This window comes from Macroventuria anomochaeta (genome assembly GCF_010093625.1).
Source record: "Macroventuria anomochaeta strain CBS 525.71 unplaced genomic scaffold BU25scaffold_23, whole genome shotgun sequence".
Lineage (NCBI taxonomy): Eukaryota > Fungi > Ascomycota > Dothideomycetes > Pleosporales > Didymellaceae > Macroventuria > Macroventuria anomochaeta.
The window spans coordinates 122,674-149,710 of record NW_022985384.1 but is presented as its reverse complement, the minus strand read 5'-3'; the positions used below and the strand labels follow the sequence as shown (position 1 = coordinate 149,710).

The window sequence follows — 27,037 nt, the reverse complement described above, 5'->3', positions numbered from 1 at the left end:
ATCCACGACTCAGCAAGGGTCTAGGCAAAGTGCGGAGAGACCCCTGCTGTCGCAATCTCCTCATTGGCGGCGCTTTCTTTGACAGTCACATGGCATCTGTCCACGACTCCACTCTGTACCTGCGGTCACTCTGTACCTGCGGTGTTTTCCAACCCCCCTGACGATCTGTAACGTTTGCTGTTATCAATGCCTGATGGCTCAGAGATGTCGCAACCCCAGAAGCGACCGAGTGAGGACATAGATCATGAGGATGGGAAACGTCCTAACCCCCAGCGCACGCCCAGGATCCGAGCCTGTAAGCGGTCGTCCGGCATCGACACCCAGGTATCATACTAACTGTACAATAGGCGCCGAATGCAAGAGACACAAGATCAAATGCGACCCAGTAGATGGAGAGTCCAAATGTGCCAAATGCCTGCGCAGTGGCACGGAATGTGTGCCTTACAACATGAACCAGCGACTTCTGGACGAAGATGCCTCGTGAGTCGCACGTGCTGTGTAACGTTCAGCTCAAGTATTCTGACCGCCACAGGTGGAAAGCAAATGCAGCTGTAGAGATAGCGCAATTGCGCTCTGCAGTTCAGACACTTCTACGACACAATAGACTCCCGGATCTTGACAGGATCAAGGATCTTCCAGTAACATCACCAGAATCCCGGAGGCAATCGGAAATTACCGTGAAAGCCAGTCCTGGCCACACTGGTAACGAAAATGGCACTGCTATGGTTGTGCCACCGATCGCCATGGACATGACGAGGGAGAACTCCGTGGAGCGCGATTCAGTTGAAGATGCAGACCTTGTAACAGCGCCAATGCGCAGCCTGTACGACCTTACACGGATTCGCAATCTTCGCAGCAACGTCAAACTCAGACCTGGTCAGAACCCAGAACTCGAAGATTTTATCGCTCAGGGCGTCGTGTCATTACCGGAAGCCGAAGATCTTTTCAGGCATTACTTCCAGGGCCTTCGACTCTACCTGTGGGGCGGTGTACTGTGCCCTTACGACTCTCTGGACGCTGTTCGCACGCGATCCTCGTTGCTCACAGCTGTTGTGCTTACAATAGCAGCGCTACACACACCAGGTCGCGATGATGCGCTGGAGAAATGCTACGGCGTCTTCGTTTCTGGCGCTTATAGCGCCTGCCTGTCACGAGTTCAGAGCGTGGATGACATCCGTGCACTGCTGCTTGCAGCTTTCTATCTATCCAATCTCAGCTGGAAGCTCTCGGGTGCAGCTGTTCGAAACGCTACCGAGATGAATTTACATCAATCATTCAACAAGCTTATGAGAGGCCACGAAGACCATCGAGATAAGGTCCGTCTCTGGTATGTGCTATATGTCTGCGAGCACCAGCTCAGTATTGCCTATGGACGGCCACCCATCATCCATGAAGACATCGCGATCAAGAACATCGAGCAGTTCCTCGATAGCCCTGAGACCAAGCCAGGTGATATTAGGTTAAGTGCGCAAGTCACTTTGTTCAAGATCCTTACAGAAGCGTACATCGCGTACGGAAGTGATCCGGAGCAACCACTCACCGAACCTGACTTCCAACGACTGCGCATGTTCAACTTTGCTATTGAGCAGTGGAGGCTAGCATGGCAAGCGAGGTCGGTCGACAGCCCAACCATTGGATCATATCCGTCGAAGGGCGTTGTTCTCTACTACCACTTTGCTCGCTTCCAATTGAACTCCCTAGCACTGCGCGGACTGCCACCACCAAGCGCCGTCACGTCGGAGACGCTTTCCTACGACCGCCGCGAAGCCGCTAACATTGCTATCACCGCGGCAACTAGCACACTCACACTCATTTTCGAGGAGCCGGACCTCCGGAGAGCAATGTCTGCAGTGCCTATTTTCACGCACACCATGATTGCGTTCTGCGCCACATTCCTACTCAAGATGGCAAAGACCTGGGGAAGTGCTGCCCAGGTTCGGTCACCGGAGTCAGCAGGCGAACCGATAGGTCTCGGTCTCAACTTTAACACCGCTCAGGTGGTGTCCCTTGCTAGGAGGTCAGCAACTTTCCTCGCCAAGGTTGCCGAGAACCTGAGCGAGAAGCACCTTACGAGGCACATCGTGCACGGAATCAATCTTCTCCTCAAGCAGCTTGACATGATGGGCACACCTTCGAGCTCGGTCGACCATACCTTCCCTGCGTACAATGTACCGCAAGGGCAACACGCCAACGGGCACTACGATCCCAATCAGCCTAATGGAGTTTCAGCTGTTGATTTTGGCCATGGAGACATGGCAAATGCATATAACATGTATGATTTGATTGGATCGTATGGCTTTGGGATGGATGAAGCATTTCTTGGTCAAGTGGCTTCCACTGATCTTGACTTTTGGCAGAGAGAAAACTTCTGATACCCTTCGCTTGATGATACAAATGTATATATGAACGGATCCTTCTATTCCTTCCTCTAGCTCTATTGAATCTTGTCTGCCATTCCTGACGAGCCCATCCAGTCCATGTACTGCTCAATGCTCTTCTGCATTGCGTCGGTCGCCTTCTCGATCAGCCCGGTGATCGGTGTCTTGCCTGCTTGCCCTTGCATGACCTTTGTGAAATCGTTGTTGAACGCATCGTTGATGTTCATTTTCGCGACACCGCAGTCGATGCAATCCCTCAGCAGCTTCTCTTGGAACCACTCTGCGCCAGCACCATGCAGCACCAGGCTGACACGGTCACCAACCTTCTTATGTACGCGCTTCAGGCGCTCGTAGTCCAGTTGTGGCCCCTTCGGCCCGTAGTTACCGTGTACGTTGCCGAAAGCGGGAGCCAGCCAATTTATCCCTGTAGCGACGAACTCCTCGGCCTGCTCCGGTGTGGTGAGGATCGCCTCCAACCCCAGATCTGAGAGGTCCCCCACACCGTCCTCTCCACCATCAATTCGCCCAGGTTCCGCCTCGGTGATGATTCCGCGCTCATTGCAGTACTTGACAAGTTCTGCTGTCTTCTCAAGGTTGTCGTCGTAGTGGGACATGTCGACCATAATGCCGTCGAACCCTCTCTCGAAGTCCGCCGCTCTCTTTACCATTTCTGGTGTTTGCGCGTGGTCCATGTGCAGTGCAACTGGGACGCTGGCGTTGTCGGCGGCTTCGCGTGCCGCATGGACAAGAATACCATTGGCGTACTGGACCGCCCATGGGAAAAGTTGTATAATCAAAGGCGATCGCTTTGCCTCTGCGGCTCTTACTGAAGCCAGGATTCCCTCAACGTTGTAACAACAAGTCGCGCATATAGCGTAGTGATTGTCGGCAGCATGTTTGACCAGCCTAACGGCCTTGTTCTGAGAAAGATCGGGGGGCATAGCGAAAGACGAGGTTTTGCAAAAGGATACGTTGTATTGACGGGAAGAAGAAACTTGGAGTTACGAGTAAAATTCCAGACTCAACACTTGAGAGTGGCAGCTGAAGGGTGATGTAACCTTGGAAATGCCATTCCCCCTCATGTTCCGATTTCCGAGGCACCGACTAGCGTGATGTTCGGCGTATGCTCTTCCTCCAACGGCGAGATGACCGAGCTCGATGCGGGCTTCGGGTTAGCTGCCGGCTAATCTCTTTACGTCTAATACGACTGGCTGTGGTGGCAGTCGCCAATAATAGTCGGCTTTTGAGGCCGTTGCGGAGCTCCTCCGCGGCCGCTGCGGCTTTTGAAGGTATCGACTGGTGGACTCAACCGCAAAATTGTCGGATGAGAGACATTTTTTACTACTGATTGAGGCGCGTGACCATTTACTTTGATCCAAGACGCGTTGTAGTGTTGAGTCTGGAGTTCAATTTTAGCAACCTTGAGTTGCATTTGCGGGGTAGCTGCTCTGGTGGAGAGCAAGGCTGCTACAGCCTCAAGACAGCGAGGACTCTAGACTGTCTTTCCTGCGGTTAGTACGAGTGTATGTGTAAGACTTCCCTCGTGGGAAGTACATTTAGCATGCAGTTGTTCCATCTACTTCTGCGAAGATAGGCTCGGTAGCCGTCGTTGAGGCTGTGCAGGAGAGAATAGCTGCAAGAAGGCTACGATTGACAGCCTTGTGTAACGCCGACTACGTGGGCCGAGTATTCTGAATTTGACATGACAATGTCTCGTCAATTTTGGCCTTGGGTTTGGGGAAGGCTGAACTGTTCAAGCACATGCGGCCCTCGATTACTGGCGGTTACACAGTGTGTATCATTGCTGTCTTTGTTCACAGCAGCGTCTCGAGGAGTTTTGAAGTACTGGTGAGGTAGTAGCTGCATTCTGTACTGTATGTTGGAGGCACAGCAACGGTCCGGCAGAGAAGAAAGAACTGCGGTTCGTGCATGTAGTGGGGACAAGCACGTGCTGCAGATGGGCCTGGCGCTTGCGGCCATCTTCTCTGGGTGACAGCCGCTGCGATCTTGTTTCATGAAACAAACACTCGAATCGCCCATCACCATATCGCGCGCTTAGCAACGCGTCGCGCGATCACCATCACAGTTGCCCTGAATGTGCTTGCTATTTGCTTCTTTCCACATCCTCTGTGTTGTCTGAGTTACTGGGAAGTTGCTCGGCATCGTCAACGTGGTGTTCCCACTTTCGCGGGCCGCTGTGCAGATGCAGGTCCTGGAGGGCTCAGCCCTGCGAAGTATTGATGACTACAGCAACCTATCGCATTTTGTAGCAGACGTTTGGTGTGGTTCGCCAAGATCTCTATTTTGGCCCCATAGGTCTGGCGTATCAGCGTCGAGAACTGCGCGCTTACCTACAAGGGAGCCGCCGCCCTACCTCCACACCACTCCCCTCTGGTCGGCAGATGGTTATTCTTAGACACAGCCGCATCAAGAGCCTCAGGAACGGCTCTTAAATAGGCGCTTCTGTTACTGGCACCACACCCTTGTTCCAACGTTGATCGGCCAGCTTGGTGACCTACTTGCCCTTTCTGACAGCGCTTGGAGACGCGGCCGAGTGGTCATTGCTTAGTTGTGCACACCTCTTTCAGTAAACAAGGGATCGATCCGGCGATTACAGAAACACATCCTGGTTTCAAAAATTCTCCGAGCGGCCCATTGGTCTTCAGTGTGATGTGAGTACCCTCTGCGGCTCAAAGTTGGGCTTTGTATAAAGCACACGGCCTTGACCTTGGTCCGAACTTCAGAATCCCAAAGGTCAAGGTACGAAAATAAGTTCGTTTTTCATATTGTCAGGATATTTCCTACCTCTCGTTCCTACTCTATCACTCTCGTTGACCGACTCCTACTCTACCATAATCATAATACATCTCTCGGTCGCTTCTGTCTACCAGTTTTTGTATTCCCTTTAGTCAACATATCAACTGTTGTCTCTCCTCTACTATCTCATACTCCACAATCAACATGCCTAAGATTGAGAAGGCCCCGATCGCACACCGCAGCTCCATCTCTACTGCATCAGCAGCAGGTGGAAGCACACGAAGCTCATCATGGTCTGCGCAAGACGACGAGGCCCTTATCCAGGCCAGGACCCAAGGCCTCAACTGGAACCAGATCGCTCCAAAGCACTTCCCAAACAAGTCGCCAAATGCTTGCCGCAAACGTCACGAGCGGTTGATGGAAAGAATGAACGCTGAGCAATGGGATGGTGTCAAGCTAGACGTTCTAGCACAGGCATACATGGAGGTTCGACGAGAGATGTGGAGCCTCCTTGCTGCTCGGGTCGGCGAAAAGTGGCAGTTGGTCGAGACCAAGGTAAGTTTTGATATCGAGAGCTCAGTGTAACCTACTGATCCAACTTTCAGTGCATGGAGAAGGGCATCAAGAACCTATCGCAGGCTGCTAGGTCAGCAATGAAGAAGCAGGGCTTTCAGGGTACTTACCACGACCACGAGGACAGCGCGATAGGCGTTTCTGACTTCGATGAAGAATCAGACGACCACCACACAGAGATGGCAATGCCGGTTGCCGCGGCATCTCACTACCAGACCACACAACTTCAGTACCCGGGCAGCTACCCATCTCAGCAGCAGCGGGTACCAAGCATTCAGTCCATGCTGCACCAGCATCCGATACAGTATGCTCCTCACCAGCTGGTACACCCGCACCCCCACGCGCATGTGCAACAGCAGTGAGCGTTCATTTCTCTTTTTCACAAGAATTTCCTATTTCGGCAATTGAACCCCACGATCGTTACGACTCCCAAGCATCGCACTTCTTCACGACATTACTCGGCGTTTTCTCCGTTCGGCGTTTTGACGATCTTCAATTTCTCATTTCTCTCTCTCTTTCTTCTTCGACGTACGCTGCACTTTTGTTCACTTCTTAGTAGTCAGGCATTTGCATGGCTTATGTGCACTGGCAATGGGTTTCTCAAGATATGACATTGAGATATAGTCAGAATGGACTAAGCACGACGCTCAGTCTGCGCTCACTGGGCGCCTGAGCACATGTAGCTGTTGATTTCGGGTCTTTTTTGTTTCTCTGCATCTTCTGTTCATTGCTGTTGGCATTTTATTTCATCCTCGCAGGAGGCACTTTCTAGATCTCTGTACCTATTTCACTTCTCACTTCCTTGTCAATGCTATTCTGTTATTTCCACTTTCTATACCCCTACTTATATGATTCATGTATGATACCCAAATGAACTCCATCGAAGCATACGACAGATTCCTTTGCACATTGCGGCTATCGTGTACGTCCTACTCATGTCTCGGCCATAGTTGGCCAGATCCCATTGCCATACACGTGCCTAGATTCTACTAGAATCAGAAGAGCCTCAATTGTGGCTTGAAGTGTGCAGTCGCTATCCGAAACTCGTTCTCACCGTCCCAAATCCAGGTTCGTGCTCGGTTGCACCTGCAAAATCTCACAACACAGCCTCGCACATGCACACAGCCCACTCCAATGTCGCAATCCTCCACCCGCATATCTCTCACACACAAAAGTGCAGGATCGATAAACATGCCTGCACTTGCGTTCACATGCACCATTTCGCATACGCCAAAAATAGTGCTTGTTCCGTTGCGGCTCTCGATCCCCGTCTCCACGCGATATCCCAGATCTCGCACGGACCTTGTCCCTGACATCACCACTGAAAACGCGCTCCGCCTCATCGGCGCATTGCCATCCACACTTTTCACGATGGAAGACAGAAGACAACACTCTTGCATGCGCACGCAATGGCCATTCTACGTGTGCCTTACACCGATCCCCTGCCGCTTCCAAAGATAATCCCCGCAAGTGCAACTACCACATCTGGTGCCATCGCTGCACTTGTTGACTTCTTGTCACCCTCGTTGTCGAGCTCAAGACCGTACCTGCGCGGCACTTCACCAGTGAAAAATGGCAAGACGCTGCTGTTGACTGGTGCCGGGATTAGTGTAGCGTCTGGACTTGCGGATTATCGAGGTCCGAACGGGACGTATACACAGAATAAAACATATAGACCGATATACTATAATGAATTCTGCGAGAACCATGAGGCGAGGAAGAGATACTGGGCGCGAAGTTTCTTGGGGTGGACAAACCTGAGTAAGGCCAGACCCAATAAGGCGCACGAGGCCTGTGGAAACTTGGGGCGGCTGGGTGTTGTTGGGAAGGTTATCACACAGAGTATGTATTCAGAATGGTACGGATGCTGTAGGGAGAGATGTGAGCTGACAAGTTCGTAGATGTAGACTCCTTCCATCCCAAAGCGCACCCCTCCCTCCCCACGACCGAGCTTCATGGCTATCTTCGCAACCTTGTCTGTCTAACATGTCGAAACGAATACGACCGCCGGGTATTCCAAGACCAGCTTGCGAAGCTGAATCCCGCATGGGCGACATTTCTCGAAGAAATGCTTGCCTCAGGCGCGCTCGACTCTGAGAACCCAGACGAACGGCGGAAGAAAGGATTGAAAACGAACCCAGACGGTGACGCAGACGTGCCAGATGCGCCATACACGACATTCAGGTACCCAGCATGCCCCGCGTGCCTACAAACGCCGCCGCGCAAGCTGAATGGGGGCGTCGTCAAGGTCGAAGTAGACCAGGACGGCGCATGGAAGCACGGTAGTGAGGGCGGCGTGCTGAAACCCGCTGTTATTATGTTCGGAGAAAGCATACCCGCGGCGACGAAAGTCGCTGCTGAGCAGGCTGTCGATGAAGCTGGAAGATTGCTAGTCATAGGGAGTAGTCTTGCGACCTACTCTGCGTGGAGGCTGGTCAAGAAGGCGAAAGAGCAGAGACTGCCTATTGGGATACTTAATATGGGCGGTGCGAGAGGTGAGGATGCGTTCTTCAGCGATGTTGAAGAGAGTAATACTGGGCGAGAAGCAGTGAGGATCTCGGAGAATGTCGAGAAGGTCCTGCCACAGGTTGTGAAGATACTTGAGAGGATGAAAGGAAAACCATAACTACAGGACCTTAGGCAATGAACTTGATCATGATGTCGCACGAGACGCCTTCCACCCAACTGTGGCCATCAAGGCTGATTCCGCCACGACGTCAGAAGCACGAAGACTCTCGCATTGACCTATCAATCAACATCTTACAAAAGCAAGACGAAGTCTTGATGCACAGAGGCTCATTGCTACGCAGTTGCAACGCTACCCTTGCGCGTATTGCTGATGCGTTGGCGCCCTGGGTGGTTGAGGCTGGTAGGCTGTGCCTCTCAGCCTGATTGCGCCGACCTCACAACGACAATCCCATCGGCTTCACATCGTCTCTCGTGCCTTCTCCCCTAACCTATGACTCGATACCTCGGGCAAGTAACAGCTGGTGGATGTATCACAGTTTCTAGAGACCCTTCTATCAGGAACCACATCGCCCAGCTCCCTTTGCGGTACTGTACGAGCAGCAAGAGCGTGAAGGTCAACGACACTGGATTTGAATGTGAGCACAATCAACGATACAGGCAAATTTCCAGAAGATTCAGACGTCAACGGTGCCCCGCGGCGTGGGACAAGCCCTGAAGACCAGATTGCTGGCTACAGTTCGCAAGGCATGACAACACAAACCAACCACGGCACAGTGGAGCATTCAGGCGTTAAAGGTGGTAGACACTTGTGGTTTTGCCGTGTATGTTGGAATGGACCCTTGGGTACTTGGTACGCTGCGTGCAACGGTGAGCTTCTTCCTACGGACAGCCAAGCCGGTTTACGGTCGACTATCAATGATCAAAAGGCGACCGTCAGCGCAGACGACTGTGTTGACGACGGTGATGGTGTTGAGGATGAGGGTCATACTGGAAACGCGACCAATCCACAGCATATACACAGGATGGCGCGATCATCTGGACACCATTACTCAGATACGCATGCTTCTGGACCCGTATACCATCCGTCTGTTCAGTCTACGCCAAAATAACACGATCAAACCTTGGTCTACACGGACACAGTCGATTAAGCGATCTGCACAACTTTCCAGCGCTTTAGGACGAGCGTACGCTGTAGCGATACCTGAGGATACCAAGTATGAAGATAGGTCGGAAGATGAGAGTGGTGAAGAAGGTGAAAGCCTCGGGTAGAAGAGGCAATCTTTGAGCTTGAAGAGTTGGATAGCGAAGATTCAGACAAAGTCGAGACTTTGCAGCCAGATTTTTGTGAGGGCACAAGGAGTGACCGCTCAGGAGAGGCAATCGAGGCCCTTGGTGTCATGAAACGTCTGAGGGAGTTGAATGTTTCAGAGGGGTTCCAAGAAGAAGCAATGGAATTGAGGAGTATCCATGTGTACTCATTCCAGAGCGTTGAAAGCGATAGCAGTTATACAGATGATGATCCTCAGGATGACAACAAGCCAGAAGCACGACGCTTACGCCGCAAACTGCGTGGACTAGGGCCTTGAGACAGAAGAGCTTGCTCATTTTTGAGGCTAAGGGTTTTCCGAACACCAACAATATTGCAAAGGTTGAAGAGCCAGAGGAGGTTGTCATGCTTCACCACAGAGGGCCGCTATCCATCGCTAGCGACGATGCGTCACTCTTGATGAGCTTCCTTTCGGGAGCGGTCAGAATGAAGACTTGTTTACGGAACACGGTTCGGAGTCTCACATAGACTCAGCACATGCGGAGCCGGAAACTCAGACGTCTACCGCAGGAACGCGCTCTCCACTGGGCCTCGACCAAACGTCTCCCAAAGAGGATAGCTTCGAAACACCAGCCCCATTGAGAGCATCTCATCTAGAATCGCTTGCCGCGAGCCATATAAATGAAGGGACTCTGGCACAGACGGTCACACGGGCGGGCCAAGACTCTGTGTCGGAGGGAGTGAAGATATCCACCGATCGCCATCTGTTTGCTAGCGGTCCGTTGCAGTGTTTGCTAACGGTCCACTGCACTGATTGTCCAGCTCATTCGGTTAGCTCGGTTTGCTTCCCCAGCCCTTCACTGCTATCCCCTTCTACTATATAGTCTCGATCGATTCTAGCCAATAGCTCTTAAGATCAATCAACATCTCAACCCTTCAACACTATGGGCTACATAGACGACGAGTATGATCGCCTGTCTGTGCAGTCACTACAATCGTCATCGACGCCCATCTCCACGCTCAGCGGCTTCACGGTAGTAGAGCTAGAAAGTGCTACTGTTGAGCTTCAGAAGATCTTCCAAGAAGACGCGGACCTTGTCAGACTCTATCGTCAGGCTATCAAAGATAAAGCCACCGGGCCTGGAAGGTTGCAACGTAACGTCGGCCGACTGCTCAAACTCTTTGCTCAAAACTTGCGTCGTGAGACCAGTAAGGGACTTGTAAAAATGACATCCCGGTTCGTGTTAATGAAAGCGCGATACATTGCACAGTGCATCGTTGAAGAGTTTATGAACCGTTCTGTCTTGCTACAAAGAACTATTTGTTTTGCTAGTTACAGTAGAACAACAACAGCAAGCCAGAACAATGAGTGGCATCCCAATTAGCACACTCATTAGCACAGCGGGTGCTCCGTTTTAGCCATGCACTGTCGGCTGCAGCCATGGAGCGCCTCACCAACTATTTCTCGAGACCGATAGTTGTGTTGCATGCATAGGCGCATAAGAGCATAAGTGGAAGATGTCCAATGAGGTGTAGCACAATATGACTCTTAATACCGTGCTACGTTTAATTGTGGCAGTAATCCGCCATGAAATGAGTGAGTGAAGCCGAGCGCAATTCAGGTGTCAAGCTTCGAGGGAAAACTCCCATTGGCATGGTCATATGCGCGGACGATTAGCTAGGCGCGTTGTGGCTGGTGCTAACCGACTATGCAGGACGACTTCAGCCTGATTCAAACCTTCATTGGGGATCTTTGTTCACAATCACAATTATTCACAACTTTTCTCTCGCCCACAGAGCACAGTTTCTTAGTCCTGATACTCAGGAAACATGTCTGATCTTTCTGATCAAGCTGACTTACACAGTATCCTGAGCAGGGAAGAGTAGACTGACATCAGATACGACCATGAAGTGTCGCCGGCTTTGCAAAGCACACTTGATACCGCGTCCTTGGATCACATAGGTGCTCACTTCCTGCCTAGCAAAGGGTCCTATCCCAACTTCCCAGATCATGTCGAGCTCGATGAAAGTGAGCCTGCAGACATGCCGCCTGATGCAAGTGTGCCTCGTGGCCGCTATATCAACCAGATGCAACACAGCCCCGATCACAACTCACCATCTACGCTCGCTCTGCAGCATGCTCACGAAGCAGGCACAGCACGATGATCTACCTACACCCACACTCACGCCAATGCAGATGGGGGCATATTTCCCACCTCCCGAATATGAGCAGATCAATCGGCGACGCTTTACTAGAGCCAAGCAGTAGCGGAGCCACAAAACCTAGTAAGTTAAGTTGTGTTTTCTCTTTCTCCACTCGAATCTAACTTGGCGATTGCAAGTTATAACTCCTCGATGAATGATGCCTGCTCAGCTTTGTAGCATTCGACTGGGTAAGGCACTACCTGCTAACACAAATGAAGGTTCTTATGGAGGTTCTTATGATGGTTTGGACGAAGGCATCCAGGCCAAAAACCACTACATGTTTCAGACGACATACCTAGGTCACAACGGCTATATGGATACTACCGGTGACAAGCTCTTCGATATCCACACTCCGTCGCACTGCTCCTTTGAATCAACTGAAGATCACCACCGCGATGGTGGTGGAGATCCTTCTCCACCTTACCCATACTCATCGTATGATAGGTACAATGAGCCAGGTGATGAAAGAGCTACTGAGGCGTGGCTAGTCTTCAGCAAATCCAAGGAGACTCCACTCGGACCCAGGGATCAACTTCACGAGGATCGCGTGTCAGATGCCACAAACGAGATTGATCAGCAGCCTGCACGGAGATCCGTCGCTTTCGGAACTGCAGTGGCAATAACCACAAGTCTTTGGTATCCACAATCATCCGTGTGTATTGCAAAGGATACAGAAAAGGTATGTTGGTGTACTGGTGACAATGGGTTTTGTAGAACCACCCCTCTACCATGGATGGGTTCGATTGCGGTGGCACTGGGTAAGTCAGTTCGATCAGCAAGCAAATATGAACAGCTGTTGACAGACACTGACTATGATGTAGAGACGTGGTCGATCATCCTCTGATGATATTCGAGAGTATCAGGAAGGCAGCGTTGAGGAGCTTGCAAAAACCATGCAGCGCAATAGCCGTGTCACAGTCACCGTTACGTCGTACAATCAGGCGTCGAAGACGAAGCAACTTAGATTTCGGCTGCCTGATTGGTTTCAGCCAGCTTCCAGAGGCATATCATCTGTTTTCAATATATCGGCGAAACCAACAGCTGGCTTACCGCAACGTGTTGATCCTAACGCTGCAATAGTACCTGCAACCACGAACGGTAGTCCACCTCCACACGTACCACCACTACACCTCATGGCCTGTATATCGCACGAAGTATCGTGTAGAGCTAGTTCAAGAAGAAGTTCAAAAGATCACTTCAGACAGAGAGCTGCTTCGCTTTCTGAGAGACCAATTCGAAACGCATCGTGGTCGTTACTTGGGATTTCTCGCGATGTGCCGTGTCCGGTAGATACGCTTCGACAAGGTCAATTAACAGGAATCCAGAAATTCACTTCACCTTTGCTAACAAAAGCTGCAGTTTTGTCTTCGTAAACGCAAGCTGGCTGAGATACGCCATCATCATACCTGCTGCGAACTCGGGTGTGAGCGTCTTCCACCAGAGGAGAAGACGCAAAAGCCGCCAGTAGGGATTGGGAAGTACGATTGCAAGGCACCAGATCTACCCAAGAGGTGGCCCGATGCACATGCTCCGTGACCCGGAGTGCTTTGATGAGGATGACACCTCAATTCTGGATCTGCTTTCTAAGAGAACGCATGGAGAGTTGCAGGCAACAGGAGACCCGGTCGATGGGTGGGGGATATATGACCAGGACGAACGCGACAAAGCCATGGTAGTCACTATCAGCTTTGGCATCTTCCTCCTATCTAGCCTACTTTTCCTGATACCATGGTCAGTGTTGAAGGGAAACATACAAGGCGGTTCTGGAGTAGGTGCGTATATACTTTCAGCAAGCACCAGCACACTGGCGATCTGGCTCGCGGCCCGCAGATGAGTATCATAGTCAGTATGCATTCTGATGAGCAGGCAACAAAGTTTGTACCCTTTGGAAGTTGTGGCTAAGCACCTCTGTCCGTCGTCATCAAAATTGCCTCCGCCACACGCCGTCGAGATTTGCGAAAAGATCTGTCGACGCATATACGATAACAAGGCAGCAGCAAGGCGGATTGGACAATAGCTCAGCTACACAGAGAGTGGACTGGTGAAGACGAGAAGAGGTGGAGATGCCGAATTCTGCCAACCTCTTCCCAAAGTGGTGCGGAGAAGCGCATGAAATATTACGTCTAGAGGCGCGCATCTGCAGCAAGTGTTCGATGGCCCAACCAGCAACGTCAAGAGATGGAGCAGAAGTTCAAGCGTGCTGCAGCAGCTTCAGCCTTGCGGGCTAGCGTGGGACCCTGATCGCGGAAGCCGCTGCGGTGTGTTTTGGAACAAGTCCGTCCCCGTGTCGGACGGTCAACATGTGCAACGACAACTGCAAAGCACGATTGAACGAATACAAAGAGGCGTAGTAGACACACGGTGTGCGCAACTCCACAGCCATACGGCAGGTACAATGCTGCAGACCCAAAGGGTGCATCCAATTTTAGAGTGATGTGGTGAGCTTGATGAGCTGCTGCGGCGGGATCCACAACGCGCCAAAGCCATCCCAAATTGGTTAGCTGAACGGGGCGCGGATTGAGTGAGCATCTCTCAGCCCCAGAATACCAAACGGCTCGGGGAAGCTGAAACTTCAAACATATCTTCGCTGACCGCTGCACCTCTAGCCGCAACTGCGCTGTTCTTCACATCTTCAACATTTGCACATAATTTCTCGCTGCTCGCTGCAGTCGGCATTCCCCTGTCTCGCACCTCGAATCTCTGAATTGCTTGGGTGCGGCTGTCTCAAGGGGTCCTCACACACATCCACACACCACACAGCACCCGTTTCATCATGAGTGTGAGTAGCATTCCTCGTCGCTGCGAGCAGACGCGCCTTCCTTCTTGCTTCCTCTCACCCCTGCTTCTGCATTACCCACCTGTCGATTAATCACCATGTCGAAGCTGACAGATATGAACGAGCAGTACGGCAACAGTGGTTACAACCAGATCGACGGCTACGGCGCCAACCCGTATGACCAGCGCAACGATGGCGCTCAGGGCGGTCGTTTCAACAACTACTCTCAAGGTCACTACGACGATCGTACGTCTCGATCACACCCTTTTGCGGTGACCACACTGCTGACAAACCCCTAGCTGGGCTAGAGATGCAGAACTACGGCCAGCCCTCTGGCGGCGCAGACCCCAATGCTATCCTCAACGAATGCCGCGAAGTCGACCGCGCCCTCGACGACCTCGATGGACAGCTCGGCAACCTTGAGCGTGTCTTTAGGCAAGTGCTGGCCCGCCCAGACATGCCCTCCGGCGAGATCAACGACCTCAGCACGCAGATCATGACTGGCTACCGCGGCCTCGTTGCACGCGTCAAGAACATCAAGAGCAAGCCCGAGTCAGGCAGCCCCAGGAACGCGCCACAAGTTGGAAAGGTCGACCGCAGGCTGAAGGCCACTATCAACAAGTACCAGACCCTCGAGGCCGACTTCAGGAGAGACTCGCAGGCCGCTGCTGAGCGCCAGTACCGCATTGTACGCCCAGATGCGACTGAGGAGGAGGTCAGGGAGGCTGTTGCGGATCCTGATGCGCCCATCTTCCAGCAAGCTGTATGTTTCCAAATCTCACACGTATCACACAATCACTAACGCAATTTATAGCTGCTCAACTCCGACCGCCGCGGCCAAGCCTCGTCCACTCTCCGCAACGTCAAGGAGCGCCACGAAGCGATCCAGAACATCGAGCGCCAGATGGTCGAACTCGCCCAGCTGTTCCAGGACCTCGACCAAATTGTGCAGCAGCAAGAACCCCTCGTCACCAACATCGAGCAGAAGGGCGAGGAGATTCACGACAATGTCGTCCAAGCGAACACCGAGATTGGCGGCGCGATCGAAAAGGCGCGCAGCAGGAACCGCAAGAAGTGGTGGTGCCTGCTTATTGTGCTACTTATCATCATCGTTGTCGTTGTTATCGCGGTTGTTGTTACACAGGTCAACAAGGCTGCTACCGGCAACTAAACGCCTCGAGCCCGAAAATCACGCATTGCTTGAACATCATCTCCGCCAGCTCCGTCATCACGGGAGCTCGAATCCGCCACTGCCATATCTACCACCCACCACACCGCAGACCCTCGTATCCCTCTCACTATTTCAGAAGGCCGGCCAAGATACGTTGTATAATACCTCGATTCCCGGTGGATATGTCATACCTCTCCTGTATCTCTGCAGCATTTCCTTATCTTCATTTCTGCGAAGGAAAATTGGATTACCACTAGTTGTGTTTCGTTTATCTGTTCCAGGGCGCTACTTTGGCGCTCTCTATTTCAGCGGCATGGGTAGAGTGCCAGCATTGCGAGTGTGTGAGTAGATACACAGTGCCTGGAGAAAAGGCAAAAGTAGAATATGTTGATATTACATTTTGAGCTCTGAGATGTGAAGTCTACATGCTAATGTTGTACAAGTGAACAGGGCTCAGTCCGCCGTTTTACACTGATATACACCAATTCCTACGAAGGCTGGAATGGCACTGCCTCACCCGTCGACGTCTTCGCACTCGCTTCCGCCTTCTGCGCGTCCTTACCCTCTTCCTCCCTAACGTCATCCTTTGCCTCCTGCTCTAGCTTATCCTCCACCTTTGTCGCATCTACCTTGGTCTTTAACCCCTGCTTCTCAAACTGCTTGTCGCTGACAATCCTAACAATCTGGATCTTGCTCTTCCCGCTCCTTAACACCAATGCCTCAAAGTCAATCAAGAAGTGCTGCGGGTTCGCTATAGAAGAAGCTTCGATGGGAATCCACTTCAGGCTTGTGGGAGCTTCAACGCTGCCAGAGCTGGGTACCACAACGTAAGCACCCTTCTTTGCAATCAGGCGGTGGGCTTCGCTCTTCGTAGTGGCGAGACCGGCAGCGTGGAGGACGCGGGGGAAGGATCCAGGTTGCAGGAGGGAGAGGGGAAGAGTGACTACGGAGTCCTGCTTTGTCTGCGAGGAGGCAGATGTGCTGGAGGTGGGCTGTATGCTCGAAGACGCAGCATAAGCGCGTTTGTACTCCAACAACTCAATGTCGAATTTACTCGGCTTCTCCTTTTGCGCCCCGAGGCCGGCGTTGGGATTATCGGTACCCAACGTATTCCGCAGAGCGCCGAGGGAGAAGGTGTTTGTGCCGTGGCTGAACGCTTCTTTGTGTGCTATTTCAGCTTTCTTTGCTTCTGCGGCGCCGTGAGCGAGCTCGACGATTTCTTTTGCTAGGACGTGTTGCGCGGTGCGTTTTGATGCGTCTTTGCGAGTTTGCTCCACAAGGAGAGAGATGTGGTCGAGAGGGAGGAAGGTGAAGAGCTTTAGGTAGCGCTCGACGTCCGCGTCGGCGGTGCGCATGAAGTATTGGTATAGGTCGAAGGAGTTCATCATGGTCTTGTCGAGCCAGACAGCGTTGCCTGCGCTCTTGCCGAACTTCTCGCCCGAGGCGGTGGTCAGGAGAGGTGTGGTGAGGCCGTATGCTGCGAGACGTGGGTCCTCGTCTTCCTGCTGGGACGAGTCGAGACGGCGGATTTTGCGCATGTGCGAGACGGCATCCATACCTGCGCAGATGTTGCCGTACTGGTCTGAGCCACCGATTTGGAGCTGTACGCCTTTGTTGTGGTACATGCTCCACCAGTCGTAGGCCTGAAAGAGAGGGTAGGAGAACTCGGATATGGCCATGCCTTCGCCACTTTCCATGCGTAGCTTGACTCTGTTGGGTCGTTAGACATTACTTGTGGGAGTGGTGGTTAACTCACGAATCGCGACTGAGCATGGTGCCCAGGCGCATGCCAGATCCCAAGTCCCTCATGAGCTCTACAGCATTGAGTTTCTCCAGCCATGTTCGGTTGTTGAGGATGTCCTGCTTTCTGCTTGTCTCTGGCGAGTACTGGTGTTTGATTCCCAAGCACTTGACATGGGTCCATAGCTTGTCAAGCTGTCGCCGTATGCTCTCGATGTTCATGGTCTGTACATCTGCACCCTGTCGCGAACGAGCGGTCGTTCTCCCTGAAGGGTCTCCAATCTGCACAGTGCCTCCACCAAGCTATCCCATATTAACCTGCTGTCGTGCATGTTCCGGCGCAAATCGCTCACCAAGCTGACGGTGTAGTAGCCGTGGAGGTACATCCAGTATAGAGCCATAAGAGGCAGAAGGTGTCCGACGTGCAGGGAGGGCGCGGTAGGGTCGACACCGACATAGACTCCTATGCGCTTCTCAGTGAGGAGCCAGTCGAGTGTCTGGCGTCCACTACATAAAATCAACAATGCTTTGCTTCAAAAGGTAAATTGGTCGTACCCAGCGACATCTTTGACGAATCCCCGCTCTTCAAGCAGACTCAGCATGCTCTGCTGTGCGCCTGCTCTTATCCTGTTGGCATGCTCCTCCCACTCGACCTGTCGCGAAGCTTTGTCTGCATCTTCGCCGGCCCATCTTTGTATCGGTCGCTCACCTCGAGCGAGGGTGTGTTGGTTGCGTATACATTGTCGACAGACGTGCTGCCGCCCTTGCGACAGGCGCCTGAGCATCAACATCGCTATCAATGACTCTTTGCGCAGAACGCGACTTCCATTTAGAAAGTGACGATCATCCACATGGTCTGTGCGCGGCTTCCCCGATGACCTCCGCACCTGCACCATACACGTCACTTGCCTGCCTAGTCTGGCATGCATCGACGTCGATTCTAGTTGCGTGCTTGCTCACTTACTCCCCTCAATACTATAATATTCACCTTGCTACTCAAACTGTGCACCTGTTCCCTCCACACCTCCTCTATTGTATCTCCGCCCACGCCGCTAACATGTATGCTGCGCTCACATGCCATCCTCCACTGGGACAGACTACGACAATACCTTTCGACAGAAAGGCAGTCAAATTCACCGTATTGATTGAAAGCTCGGCTGGATCAGAGAAGACGTGGGAAGCTGCATTGTGGCATAACTTCGATGACCAGGAGAAGTGGACCAGTCTGAATCTCAGGCCAGCACAGGAGCCGTCCCTTACAGTCGTCAAAGCTAGTCGGAATAACGTCCGACGCCAGTTCTTCACGATCGAGCTGCCTGGGCGCCCGAAACACGGTGGTTCATTGTCCTATACCATCACGTTCCGAGCTGGCGATAACGAACCTTGGAAATGGGCTAACGAGCAGTTGCCCACTACGGACGGACGCCTGATCTACCAATCGCAAGATACATTGAGCGATGACTTGGCACATTACATCAACGCGTTGCCTCCATATCTACAAATTGGGAAAGAGCCAAGTGACTCTCCGGAGACGTTGTTGTGGTCTATCACCAGTCCTGTCAAAGCCGCCTCTGGAACTACTTCAGGCTACTCGAGCAACAGCCTGGGCAGGCCCTTGGATTTTGCGCGTTGGTTCGCATTGGTGCGTCTGTGGAGCCCTTGGTTGGCCCCAAGACAGGGCAAGGATCGCTTTCAACCCGACAAAGAAGCTATCCTTGCAACGTTCGAACGTGAAGATGGCTCACATTTGGTTGTCCTAGCGGTCAGTGGGGTAGACGATGTGTTGACAACCTTGGGTCATGATGGCGAGGGGCGGATCGTTATCCACTCCCGTAACGACAGCGGGGAAGACGGCATTTCGCGATTAGTCGCTGCCGTGGGCAAGGACTTGAATCATGCAATAGCAGCGGTGATGTACCACGCAAGAAAGCTGGTCATGAAATACAGTGTAGGAACTGAAGAGGCGGAAGCTGAGTTCAAGGCGCTGGCAAACGACTTCAAGCCAGAGTGGCTGGAGAACTGGTGTAAGTGTTCTTAGACCCGGATTTTCTCTGACCTTGGGCTGCTGACGTAGAGCTTGCCAGATGACGGACTTTCGTATTGCACATGGAACGGCATTGGACAGCACCTCACTGAGCAAAAGCTCTTTGACGCCTTGGAGTCGTTGGCTAAGAATGAGATTAATATCAGCAACCTCATTATTGACGATAACTGGCAGTCTTTGGTATGTAAACTCGGTGGCCAGGTAGCGCGAGCGCTCACGCAACTTAGAATCATGAAGGCGGTGATCAGTTCAAGAACGCATGGGTCGAGTTCGAAGCGACTAAGAATGGGTTCCCGCGCGGCCTCAAGGCGACAGTCGGCGAAATCCGCAGCAAGTACAAGAACATCAAGCACATCGCAGTATGGCATGCACTCTTCGGTTACTGGGGCGGTATTGCACCTGAAGGCAAGATTGCGAAAGAATACAAAACCACCGTGGTTCAGAAAAAGGATGGAGTATCAGGAGGGAAATTTACTGTGGTTGCCGAAGAGGACGTCGACCGCTTTTACAAAGACTTCTACCAGTTCCTCAGTTCAGCTGGTATCGACTCGGTCAAAACTGACGCTCAGTTCTTCCTCGATGAACTGGACGATGCTACGGATCGCCGGAGTCTGATCAGGTCATACCAAGATGCTTGGAACATCGCACAGCTGCGCTACTTCTCTGCTAGGGCCATCTCGTGCATGTCGCAATCACCCCAGATGGTCTTTCACTCACAGCTTCCCTCCAACAAGCCACGCATACTGCTACGCAACTCAGACGACTTCTTCCCAGAAGTCCCTGCTTCTCACCCCTGGCATATCTTCTGCAACGCGCATAACGCTATTCTCAATCAGTATCTTAACATCCTCCCTGACTGGGACATGTTCCAGACGTCTCACGATTATGCCTCATTTCACGCCGCCGGACGTTGTGTGTCAGGTGGACCAATATACATCACTGATGTACCTGGGCAACACGATATCAACCTGATCGGTCAGATGGCGGGAAACACTCCTCGCGATGATACGGTTATCCTTCGCCCTCACACAGTCGGCAAGAGCACATCGGCCTACAATTCCTACGATGACCCTGTTTTGCTGAAGGTTGCGACCTACGTTGGGATGGCCCACAGTGGCGTCAGTATACTGGGCATATTCAACTGCACACAGCGACCCCTTTCCGAATTGATTGGGCTGGACTCGTTCCCCGGTGCCGAGAAGGGCACATATATCATCAGAAGTCATACCAGCGGTCAAGTCAGTAAACCTACCAGCAGCGAAAGTAACGATTCTTTTGTTCACTTGGAGCTACCAACTCGAGGATGGGAGATACTTTCTGCCTTCCCGCTACAGTCCTTCAAGTTGAAGCGCAGCCACGAGGTGAAGGGCCCAGACGAAGTGCAAGTAGCAAACTTGGGTGTCTTAGGCAAGATGACCGGAGCTGCTGCAATTGTGAACACAGATAGCTACGTTGACCGATCATCAGGCCGGCTGCGAATCTGGACGTCTCTGAAGGTGCTGGGCACATACGGTAAGTGTCCTCTAGTGTCGAGTTGCCGTTATGGAAAGTAGCTGATTATCTCAAAGGCCTTTACATCTCCGGACTCAAGCACCGCAATCTGGACGACGACATTATGGCTTTGATCTTTGGACGACCTATCGCAAAGCATTGTGTCAAGGTCAGCGAAAAATGTGGGGATGTGCTCGAAATAGACACAACAAGAGCATGGAAAGAAAGTGACTCGAAGGCTTCTTGGAGTAACGAAGTGGCCGTGGAAGTTGTCATTCGATGAACAATGAGCCCGCAATGTTTCTTTGTGCATACACCATTGTCATCGACATTGTTTCTCGGGTGTTCATTTCTTGTCTTCTCTGTTCTCCCTTTTCTTTGACGCCGGCGTTTCTACAAAGAACGTCTTCTCCGAACAAACAATGCGCTTGATGCCAGTAAATTTCAACCGCGCTGAGTGAAAACCTCACATGGGACGCTCGTCTTCGGTTTCCCAAGGCTTACTTACGCCAACTACTTTGCCTTCTCAGGACAGCATACCGATGCCGACATAACAAACAAAAGTACACGGTGACCGCACTAATATGACGAACAGTTACAACTAACGTATTCGGCTTGAGCCCTACACAGCAGTCACCATGCAGTACCAGCGGCAAATGTCGCCGCGCAGGTTGCTGCACTCATGGCACACCCACACGCCGAAGGCTTTCTCTTTGCGTTGGCTGGCACTACCGCCGTGCTCGGAGTTCACTACGGAACCAAGTACACACATAGCCACACGATTGACCAACCTCCACCGGAGCTACCAACCGATATCGAAGTCTTCGAAGAAGAGCAGCAGATTTTTGCCGATAATTCGACCGACGCAGACCTACCCGCACCTCTTGTACCAGCTCCGAACGTTCCTGTCCCTGCCATTTGGGGTCATCCGAACACTCTCTTACTCGCCTGCTGAATCATGAAACCAAGCCTTGACACTCCGTGTCGATGACGTGCATATGCATACCGACCCAACGAGTGCCATTCTATTCTTTTAGTCCTTTTCCTCATCTTCTTCTGTTTCCTGGCCGGGCTCATCAGCAAATGCTGTTATGGACACCAAAACTATGCTGCTGCAGCAGCAGGTGCGGATGATGGCAGCTCGCCCGATCTTACAAGCAATGTTTCGCCGCTAAGTTCGCGAGAGGATACGACTGCCATCCCGCCTAGCACGTCTACCTTCTCTACAGATGGGAATCAGTTAAGTGGCACGAGAAGCTCTTTTACGGGGAAGATGGAAAGCCTATGACACCTACTTCTCGTAAGCAGATTCCATCCGTAGATCATTCTCCACCGCCATCGTCATCGCCATCAAAGGAGGTGACAGCACTTCTTGAGCGGATCGCGGAGTTGGGAGAGCACTACCGAAAGGCCTTAGCTGCGAAGGAGAGACTCGCAGCTGAGAAGGAGGAAGCCGAACGGCAGCGGACAGAGGCACAAAGCGAGTCTGAATTACTGCGTACACAATTGGCAACGGCGAATGAATCGACCAGCGATTCTGGGAGCACGGCATCAACCAGTTCTCAGAATGAGCGAACCTGCAAGCTTGAGGCAGAGCGAGATGAAGAGCGAAGTTCATGAGAGGCACTGGCTAGTGAGCTTGCGAGAGTGCAGAGTCGATTCGAGGATCGCGATGAACAAATATCAGAACCTCGCGAGAACTTCAAACAAGAGCGGGAGAACTTCGAACAAGACGTCGAGATGCTTCAAGCCGAATCAAGCAAACAGGCGCAAAAGAAGGATGACAAGATCGAGGACGTCAGGAAGTCACTGTCAACGGTTTCAAGGGAGCGCGACCAGCTCAGAACGCGCACCAATGACACGGAACGTGAGATCAACAACATGAGTACCCCTTGCAAACACGCAAATGCCCGCGTTGCTGAAGGAAATCATGCACAGTATGACAGAAAGCAGCTTGCAGCGGTACAAGCACGCCTGAGATATATGCTATTACAGATGATGTTGCAGATCGTATTTAAAAAAAGAAACTGAGCAGGCTCAATCAAAGGACACACGACGATAAGGAAGAGGAATGCGAAGTTGTGAATGAGGAGACGCTATTGTCTTAAGTGCTTGCTGCACCCGTACCGCCTGAGACACCAGGGATTGATTGATTGGTTTAACGTCCTATCTGAGTCTAAGACTATGGAAGACGAGAGGGCAGTAGCTCCTCTGGTAATGCAAAGATTTAGTTACAAGAGGTTGAGTTCAATGAGTGTACAAGGGATGGTGAGGGCTCAGGCTCAAAGCAGAGTTGCTGAAAAATGAAAGAGAAATAAACAAAGGAAAGAGTCTGCAGTGATGCAGTGCTATGGCATAACTATGCCAGATCTTCAGTGTGTTGTCCAAGATGCCACCTCCTTGTGCCAACCTTGGTCCTGCTGATAAAGTCCAAAGTGGCCTTGATGCCTTGCTTGGTGTGAAGGAGGAGAGGCAGAGTCAGCTGTACCTTCCCAAGACTGTCCTGGACGATTTTACGATCTTCTCTCAGCCACTTGCAGCTCAAGAACAGGTGCTCAGGGTGCGACACCAGGGACAAACGCGGAGAAACTCCAGCAGAGATCCAGGAAGGGTCGAAGGTGATCCTCTTGCGGGCAAGACTGGATGATACGGAAGCTGGACCATTGAGGTTGTTTTGAATCATTTGTTTAGATGATTGATGGCTTGTTTGGCTGATGTTTTCGCGCCTTGATTTGACAGCCTGCTGTAGATTTAGCCATAGCCATACTCAGCTCGAATCGTATCGTGATCTTTTCATCTTGGCAATGTAGCATTCCACCTTTGCAACACACAGCGTTTGCTGAGTGACTCTGGCTCGAGGATTCTAACCTGTCGTCTCAGAACGATTGATCATGCGCAATTGCATCGAGTTGGCAGAATATGAGGCCTATCGTGGAGCTGACTAGAGACCAGAACAAAGCTTGTTTGGGATCTTGAATCCGTCTAGAAAATATGTTACCAGCAAGACATGGTTGGCGCGTTAGGAAGGAGGAAGAGTGAAAGGAGGCTTCAGGCACCGGGAGTTCAAGCACCAGAGAAGCTTGGCTCGAAGCTTCGCGGTCTAGCACGTGGATTGTTGAGCCAAAAATCAATGGTCTCGACTTTACCATCCGCTCACCCCCGGATTTGTAAACTAATGCAACATTTGCGTTCCTTGCAAGTAGTGAACGCGTTCGAAGTTGACGTCATACTTCCTACGGTCTCCAAACATGGTGCGACTTCAAAACATTTGGAAGCTGCAGCCAGCAAACGTTTATTCAACGCCCCCATGAACAGCAACCCCACCTAAACATCATGCGCATTAGCCACTGTCCCTTCGCTACGCCACGACGATGAGTGGATACCTGCACACGTTGCGCTACTTCTTCGGCCTGCCTTTAAACATTGCTTGGAGAACCGCACTTGTGCAGATACCTCGATTCGTACCCCTGTCGATTCTCCACGTCACTTCGCCCAAAGGACCGCATCCCTTCCTCGTCAACCTGCCGAGTCGGAAAGGAAACGTCATCACACTCTATGTCTTCGTACCGCCTGCACCCGTCGACCTCGAGGAGAACGAGGACCGGCGGCGGGCAGAGACAGGGGAATGGAGAGTTCCAGTCGTGCTGGACTTTCACGGCGGTGGCTTCATCATGGGCAGTCCGCTCGAGCAGGCACCTTATGCCTCAATGATGTCGCGTGAGCTTGGAGCAGTCGTCATCTCTGTCTCCTACCGTATTGGACCTTTCCACCAGTTCCCCGCCGCTATACACGACGCTGAAGACGCGCTCTCCGCGATCCTGGACACAGATGGCATAACGGATGCTGGCAAATACCTCAGGACAGAAGTTCAACGATATTACACCATCATGCGTACGAACACGATCAGCAGAAACAAAAAGAGGAAGAAGAAGGAAACGCTACCGCCTCACATTGAGGATGTTACGACTATCACCCTTGATCCAGAACGTCTGTGTGTTTCGGGCTTCTCGGCGGGAGGAAACATTGCATTAAATATGGCTGTATCAGCTCCTCCATGTATGGATATTCTGCAGTCCCCCACCGAGCGTTCCAACTCGATCTCGCGAGGACCGTCTTCCGCTGCGACCATGTCACCACTTCTACCACGAAACCGCGCACCTACAATACTCGATAACCCGCTACAACCTTGGCCAACAATCTTGCCTCCCCCACAAGCTCGACCTCGATATATGCCTCTTCTGCTGTTCTACCCTTCGTTAGATGCACGTCTATTACCCCACGAGCGACCCATGAAGGCCCTGCCAAATGCGCTGAAGGGCGACGACAAGAAACCTGAGAAGCCGCGCATGCCAGGTCTCTTCTCTATTATGGGACCGACCTACCTCCCTAAGAAACTGCGCCGACACCCACGAGCCAGCCCCGGCCTGATCGACCCCGAGAACATCCAAAAGAACGCCGCCATCTTCCTTGTCCTCCCCGAAAATGACACCCTCGCAGTCCAGAGCGATGTCTGGGTAGACAAGATGAACTGTAGCGGGTGGCACGGGCATGTACGCTTTGGTGATGGTCGAGAACACGACTGGGATGGTGTTGTTGGCGGACAACCGTATCCCAAGGTCGATACCAACGGCGGCCTTGAGGTCTGGCATGCTCCGAAGTGCAGGCACGGCTGGACGCAGTTCCCCGACATAGCAGTTGGGAAACATGAGAGGAAGGAAAGGCAGATCGTTTTTGAACGAACCTTGCAGTTCGTGAAGGATGCGTGGAGGAGGGAGTTGCCAATTCCTGAGGAGCGGCTGGGGAACAACAACCAAGAGCTGAGACCGCTGAGGATCCCTACTCAGTTTGGTGGTCTGCAGCATTGAGAGAAAAGCTTGTACATTACATTGTTATGTGAGGCGTTCGGAAAGTGGTACGGCGTTTGGCTGGAAGCATGGATTTGTCTTACCAACCTCTAGATTTGTACAATGTATCACTACACACTGTCTCAAGTCCCACAATTGCTTGGAACCCATCTACCTGTACAAAGGAGAGCCAGGCTAGACCGACAGGCTTTCTAAGCATCATGAACAGAGTTCCTTCAGAAGATTGCGAATATCTACGCAAACATACACGCAACGTCTTGCGCAGATTCGACGACCTGTCTAAATCGAGTGTCAGCCACAAGGCTATGCTATGCCATCACACTGCCACGTCAACTCCAATATCCTCCCCTACTTTAGCCCGTTCCCATATTGACGCTTGGCCATGTAACGACGCGCCGTAGTGATCTGCGCGGAGTCGCATGCCCAGACTCGATGGTAGCTTGGCTTCACATAGGAGAAGGCTTGGCTGTGTGCGTGTGGTGCTTGGTTGGTTCGGAGCAATTTGTCGCGGAGCAGCTTTGTGTTTTGTGTTTTGGGCTATGGGTTTGTGTAAGGGGAAACGGTTGTGCAGCGGGGGGCGTAGGAGCCGGTAGGGAGGGAATGCTTGGCTGTGTTTGTGCGACGTGGTGTGGACGTCAATCTGGGTATGCGGTAGTGGATTGGGGTCTAGTGATGGTGTTGAAAGACGTAGTTGTGTTGTGGAGAAGAACGGTAGCAGGGAGATGTAACGTGAATGAGGGAAATCTAATGTGCATGACTTGGAAATAGCCAAGGTGACATGCGATGATCGAGCACGAGTTCCGAAGATGTTGATCAAGGGGCATTCAAGTCAAGTACTGCCAAGCCCTGCTGATCGAACATCTGAAGCTCGAGCGGTTGATGTTTGTATTCCTCGAATGAGGTAGGATCAACGAATGATCGCAACCTAAGTTTGAAGCACTGCCAATCTGGGTAATTTGATAGACCCTGCCAAGTGAAGCAAGATTTCATGCTTTTGATCTGAAGCGTGGAGTAACAACCGCTGTCTACCTCGAAAGACATGACATGACAATCGCCAGAACCATCTGTCGCTTGAGGGGTCGCTGTGTGCTGAACCGCGACCAAAACGACGTCATACAGACAGGTCGGAGAGGTACCATCGCAGTCATAGCCTTGTTGGTGGTCAGCAAGGCCTACCGCAGCATCCGGGTTCTACTCGTGGTTAGTTTGCCCGTGGTTAGTTCGCTCGTGGTTAGATGAAGTACCCCGCCTTGACTTCGACATCAATTGCCAGGAAGGTCTACCGCTGCCCCGGATTTCAG

The 27,037-nt window shown here is 52.0% G+C and overlaps 10 protein-coding genes across 10 annotated transcripts; 7 read left to right on the top strand and 3 right to left on the bottom strand.

The window, feature by feature from the left end:
• Positions 1 to 204: 204 nt before the first annotated feature.
• Positions 205 to 2,372, top strand: BU25DRAFT_459854 (uncharacterized protein; the record flags this gene model as incomplete). The annotated part of the gene is made up of 3 exons (XM_033710313.1): positions 205 to 295; positions 348 to 480; positions 533 to 2,372. The coding sequence occupies 3 exons, from the start codon at positions 205 to 207 to the stop codon at positions 2,370 to 2,372; spliced, it is 2,064 nt and encodes a 687-aa protein (XP_033560080.1).
• BU25DRAFT_412143 (fructose-bisphosphate aldolase) lies at positions 2,283 to 3,419 on the bottom strand. The gene has a single exon (XM_033706730.1). It carries the CDS (start codon positions 3,317 to 3,319, stop codon positions 2,435 to 2,437), a length of 885 nt encoding a protein of 294 aa, XP_033560079.1. The 5' UTR covers positions 3,320 to 3,419; the 3' UTR covers positions 2,283 to 2,434.
• Positions 3,420 to 4,874: 1,455 nt separating this feature from the next.
• BU25DRAFT_412142 (uncharacterized protein) lies at positions 4,875 to 6,504 on the top strand. Its single transcript, XM_033706729.1, has 2 exons — positions 4,875 to 5,690; positions 5,741 to 6,504. The coding sequence occupies exons 1-2, from the start codon at positions 5,340 to 5,342 to the stop codon at positions 6,068 to 6,070; spliced, it is 681 nt and encodes a 226-aa protein (XP_033560078.1). The 5' UTR covers positions 4,875 to 5,339; the 3' UTR covers positions 6,071 to 6,504.
• A 380-nt stretch (positions 6,505 to 6,884) lies between these two features.
• Positions 6,885 to 8,389, top strand: BU25DRAFT_395917 (DHS-like NAD/FAD-binding domain-containing protein). The gene is made up of 2 exons (XM_033704806.1): positions 6,885 to 7,550; positions 7,610 to 8,389. Exons 1-2 carry the CDS (start codon positions 7,118 to 7,120, stop codon positions 8,332 to 8,334), a joined length of 1,158 nt encoding a protein of 385 aa, XP_033560077.1. The 5' UTR covers positions 6,885 to 7,117; the 3' UTR covers positions 8,335 to 8,389.
• Positions 8,390 to 10,388: 1,999 nt separating this feature from the next.
• BU25DRAFT_472656 (uncharacterized protein) lies at positions 10,389 to 10,863 on the top strand (the record flags this gene model as incomplete). The annotated part of the gene is made up of 2 exons (XM_033710856.1): positions 10,389 to 10,653; positions 10,778 to 10,863. 2 exons carry the CDS (start codon positions 10,389 to 10,391, stop codon positions 10,861 to 10,863), a joined length of 351 nt encoding a protein of 116 aa, XP_033560076.1.
• A 1,958-nt stretch (positions 10,864 to 12,821) lies between these two features.
• On the bottom strand, positions 12,822 to 13,723 carry BU25DRAFT_105272 (uncharacterized protein). The gene has a single exon (XM_033700282.1). It carries the CDS (start codon positions 13,624 to 13,626, stop codon positions 13,150 to 13,152), a length of 477 nt encoding a protein of 158 aa, XP_033560075.1. The 5' UTR covers positions 13,627 to 13,723; the 3' UTR covers positions 12,822 to 13,149.
• A 496-nt stretch (positions 13,724 to 14,219) lies between these two features.
• BU25DRAFT_412137 (t-SNARE) lies at positions 14,220 to 15,985 on the top strand. Its single transcript, XM_033706728.1, has 4 exons — positions 14,220 to 14,428; positions 14,554 to 14,671; positions 14,725 to 15,188; positions 15,240 to 15,985. Exons 1-4 carry the CDS (start codon positions 14,423 to 14,425, stop codon positions 15,594 to 15,596), a joined length of 945 nt encoding a protein of 314 aa, XP_033560074.1. The 5' UTR covers positions 14,220 to 14,422; the 3' UTR covers positions 15,597 to 15,985.
• Positions 15,986 to 16,023: 38 nt separating this feature from the next.
• Positions 16,024 to 18,130, bottom strand: BU25DRAFT_449619 (tyrosyl-tRNA synthetase-like protein; the record flags this gene model as incomplete). The annotated part of the gene is made up of 4 exons (XM_033709649.1): positions 16,024 to 17,306; positions 17,353 to 17,639; positions 17,690 to 17,843; positions 17,892 to 18,130. 4 exons carry the CDS (start codon positions 18,125 to 18,127, stop codon positions 16,085 to 16,087), a joined length of 1,899 nt encoding a protein of 632 aa, XP_033560073.1. The 3' UTR covers positions 16,024 to 16,084.
• Positions 18,131 to 18,262: 132 nt separating this feature from the next.
• On the top strand, positions 18,263 to 21,302 carry BU25DRAFT_441015 (glycoside hydrolase family 36 protein). Its single transcript, XM_033709211.1, has 4 exons — positions 18,263 to 19,360; positions 19,421 to 19,560; positions 19,608 to 20,892; positions 20,949 to 21,302. Exons 1-4 carry the CDS (start codon positions 18,394 to 18,396, stop codon positions 21,152 to 21,154), a joined length of 2,598 nt encoding a protein of 865 aa, XP_033560072.1. The 5' UTR covers positions 18,263 to 18,393; the 3' UTR covers positions 21,155 to 21,302.
• A 2,731-nt stretch (positions 21,303 to 24,033) lies between these two features.
• BU25DRAFT_412133 (alpha/beta-hydrolase) lies at positions 24,034 to 25,803 on the top strand. Its single transcript, XM_033706727.1, has one exon. It carries the CDS (start codon positions 24,243 to 24,245, stop codon positions 25,734 to 25,736), a length of 1,494 nt encoding a protein of 497 aa, XP_033560071.1. The 5' UTR covers positions 24,034 to 24,242; the 3' UTR covers positions 25,737 to 25,803.
• The last annotated feature ends 1,234 nt before the right edge of the window (positions 25,804 to 27,037 follow it).

Excerpts from the sequence above, each read along its gene's own strand:
- BU25DRAFT_412143 (XM_033706730.1), bottom strand. The coding sequence starts at position 3,319 with ATGCCCCCCGATCTTTCTCAGAACAAGGCCGTTAGGCTGGTCAAACAT.
- BU25DRAFT_412142 (XM_033706729.1), top strand. The coding sequence starts at position 5,340 with ATGCCTAAGATTGAGAAGGCCCCGATCGCACACCGCAGCTCCATCTCT. Across the intron at positions 5,691-5,740 it reads GGCAGTTGGTCGAGACCAAG|TGCATGGAGAAGGGCATCAA; the intron begins GTAAGTTTTGAT and ends TCCAACTTTCAG.
- BU25DRAFT_395917 (XM_033704806.1), top strand. The coding sequence starts at position 7,118 with ATGGCCATTCTACGTGTGCCTTACACCGATCCCCTGCCGCTTCCAAAG. Across the intron at positions 7,551-7,609 it reads TGGGAAGGTTATCACACAGA|ATGTAGACTCCTTCCATCCC; the intron begins GTATGTATTCAG and ends ACAAGTTCGTAG.
- BU25DRAFT_105272 (XM_033700282.1), bottom strand. The coding sequence starts at position 13,626 with ATGCGTCGACAGATCTTTTCGCAAATCTCGACGGCGTGTGGCGGAGGC.
- BU25DRAFT_412137 (XM_033706728.1), top strand. Across the intron at positions 14,672-14,724 it reads TCAAGGTCACTACGACGATC|CTGGGCTAGAGATGCAGAAC; the intron begins GTACGTCTCGAT and ends ACAAACCCCTAG. Across the intron at positions 15,189-15,239 it reads CGCCCATCTTCCAGCAAGCT|CTGCTCAACTCCGACCGCCG; the intron begins GTATGTTTCCAA and ends CGCAATTTATAG.
- BU25DRAFT_441015 (XM_033709211.1), top strand. The coding sequence starts at position 18,394 with ATGTATGCTGCGCTCACATGCCATCCTCCACTGGGACAGACTACGACA. Across the intron at positions 19,361-19,420 it reads AGAGTGGCTGGAGAACTGGT|ATGACGGACTTTCGTATTGC; the intron begins GTAAGTGTTCTT and ends AGAGCTTGCCAG. Across the intron at positions 20,893-20,948 it reads GAAGGTGCTGGGCACATACG|GCCTTTACATCTCCGGACTC; the intron begins GTAAGTGTCCTC and ends ATTATCTCAAAG.
- BU25DRAFT_412133 (XM_033706727.1), top strand. The coding sequence starts at position 24,243 with ATGAGTGGATACCTGCACACGTTGCGCTACTTCTTCGGCCTGCCTTTA.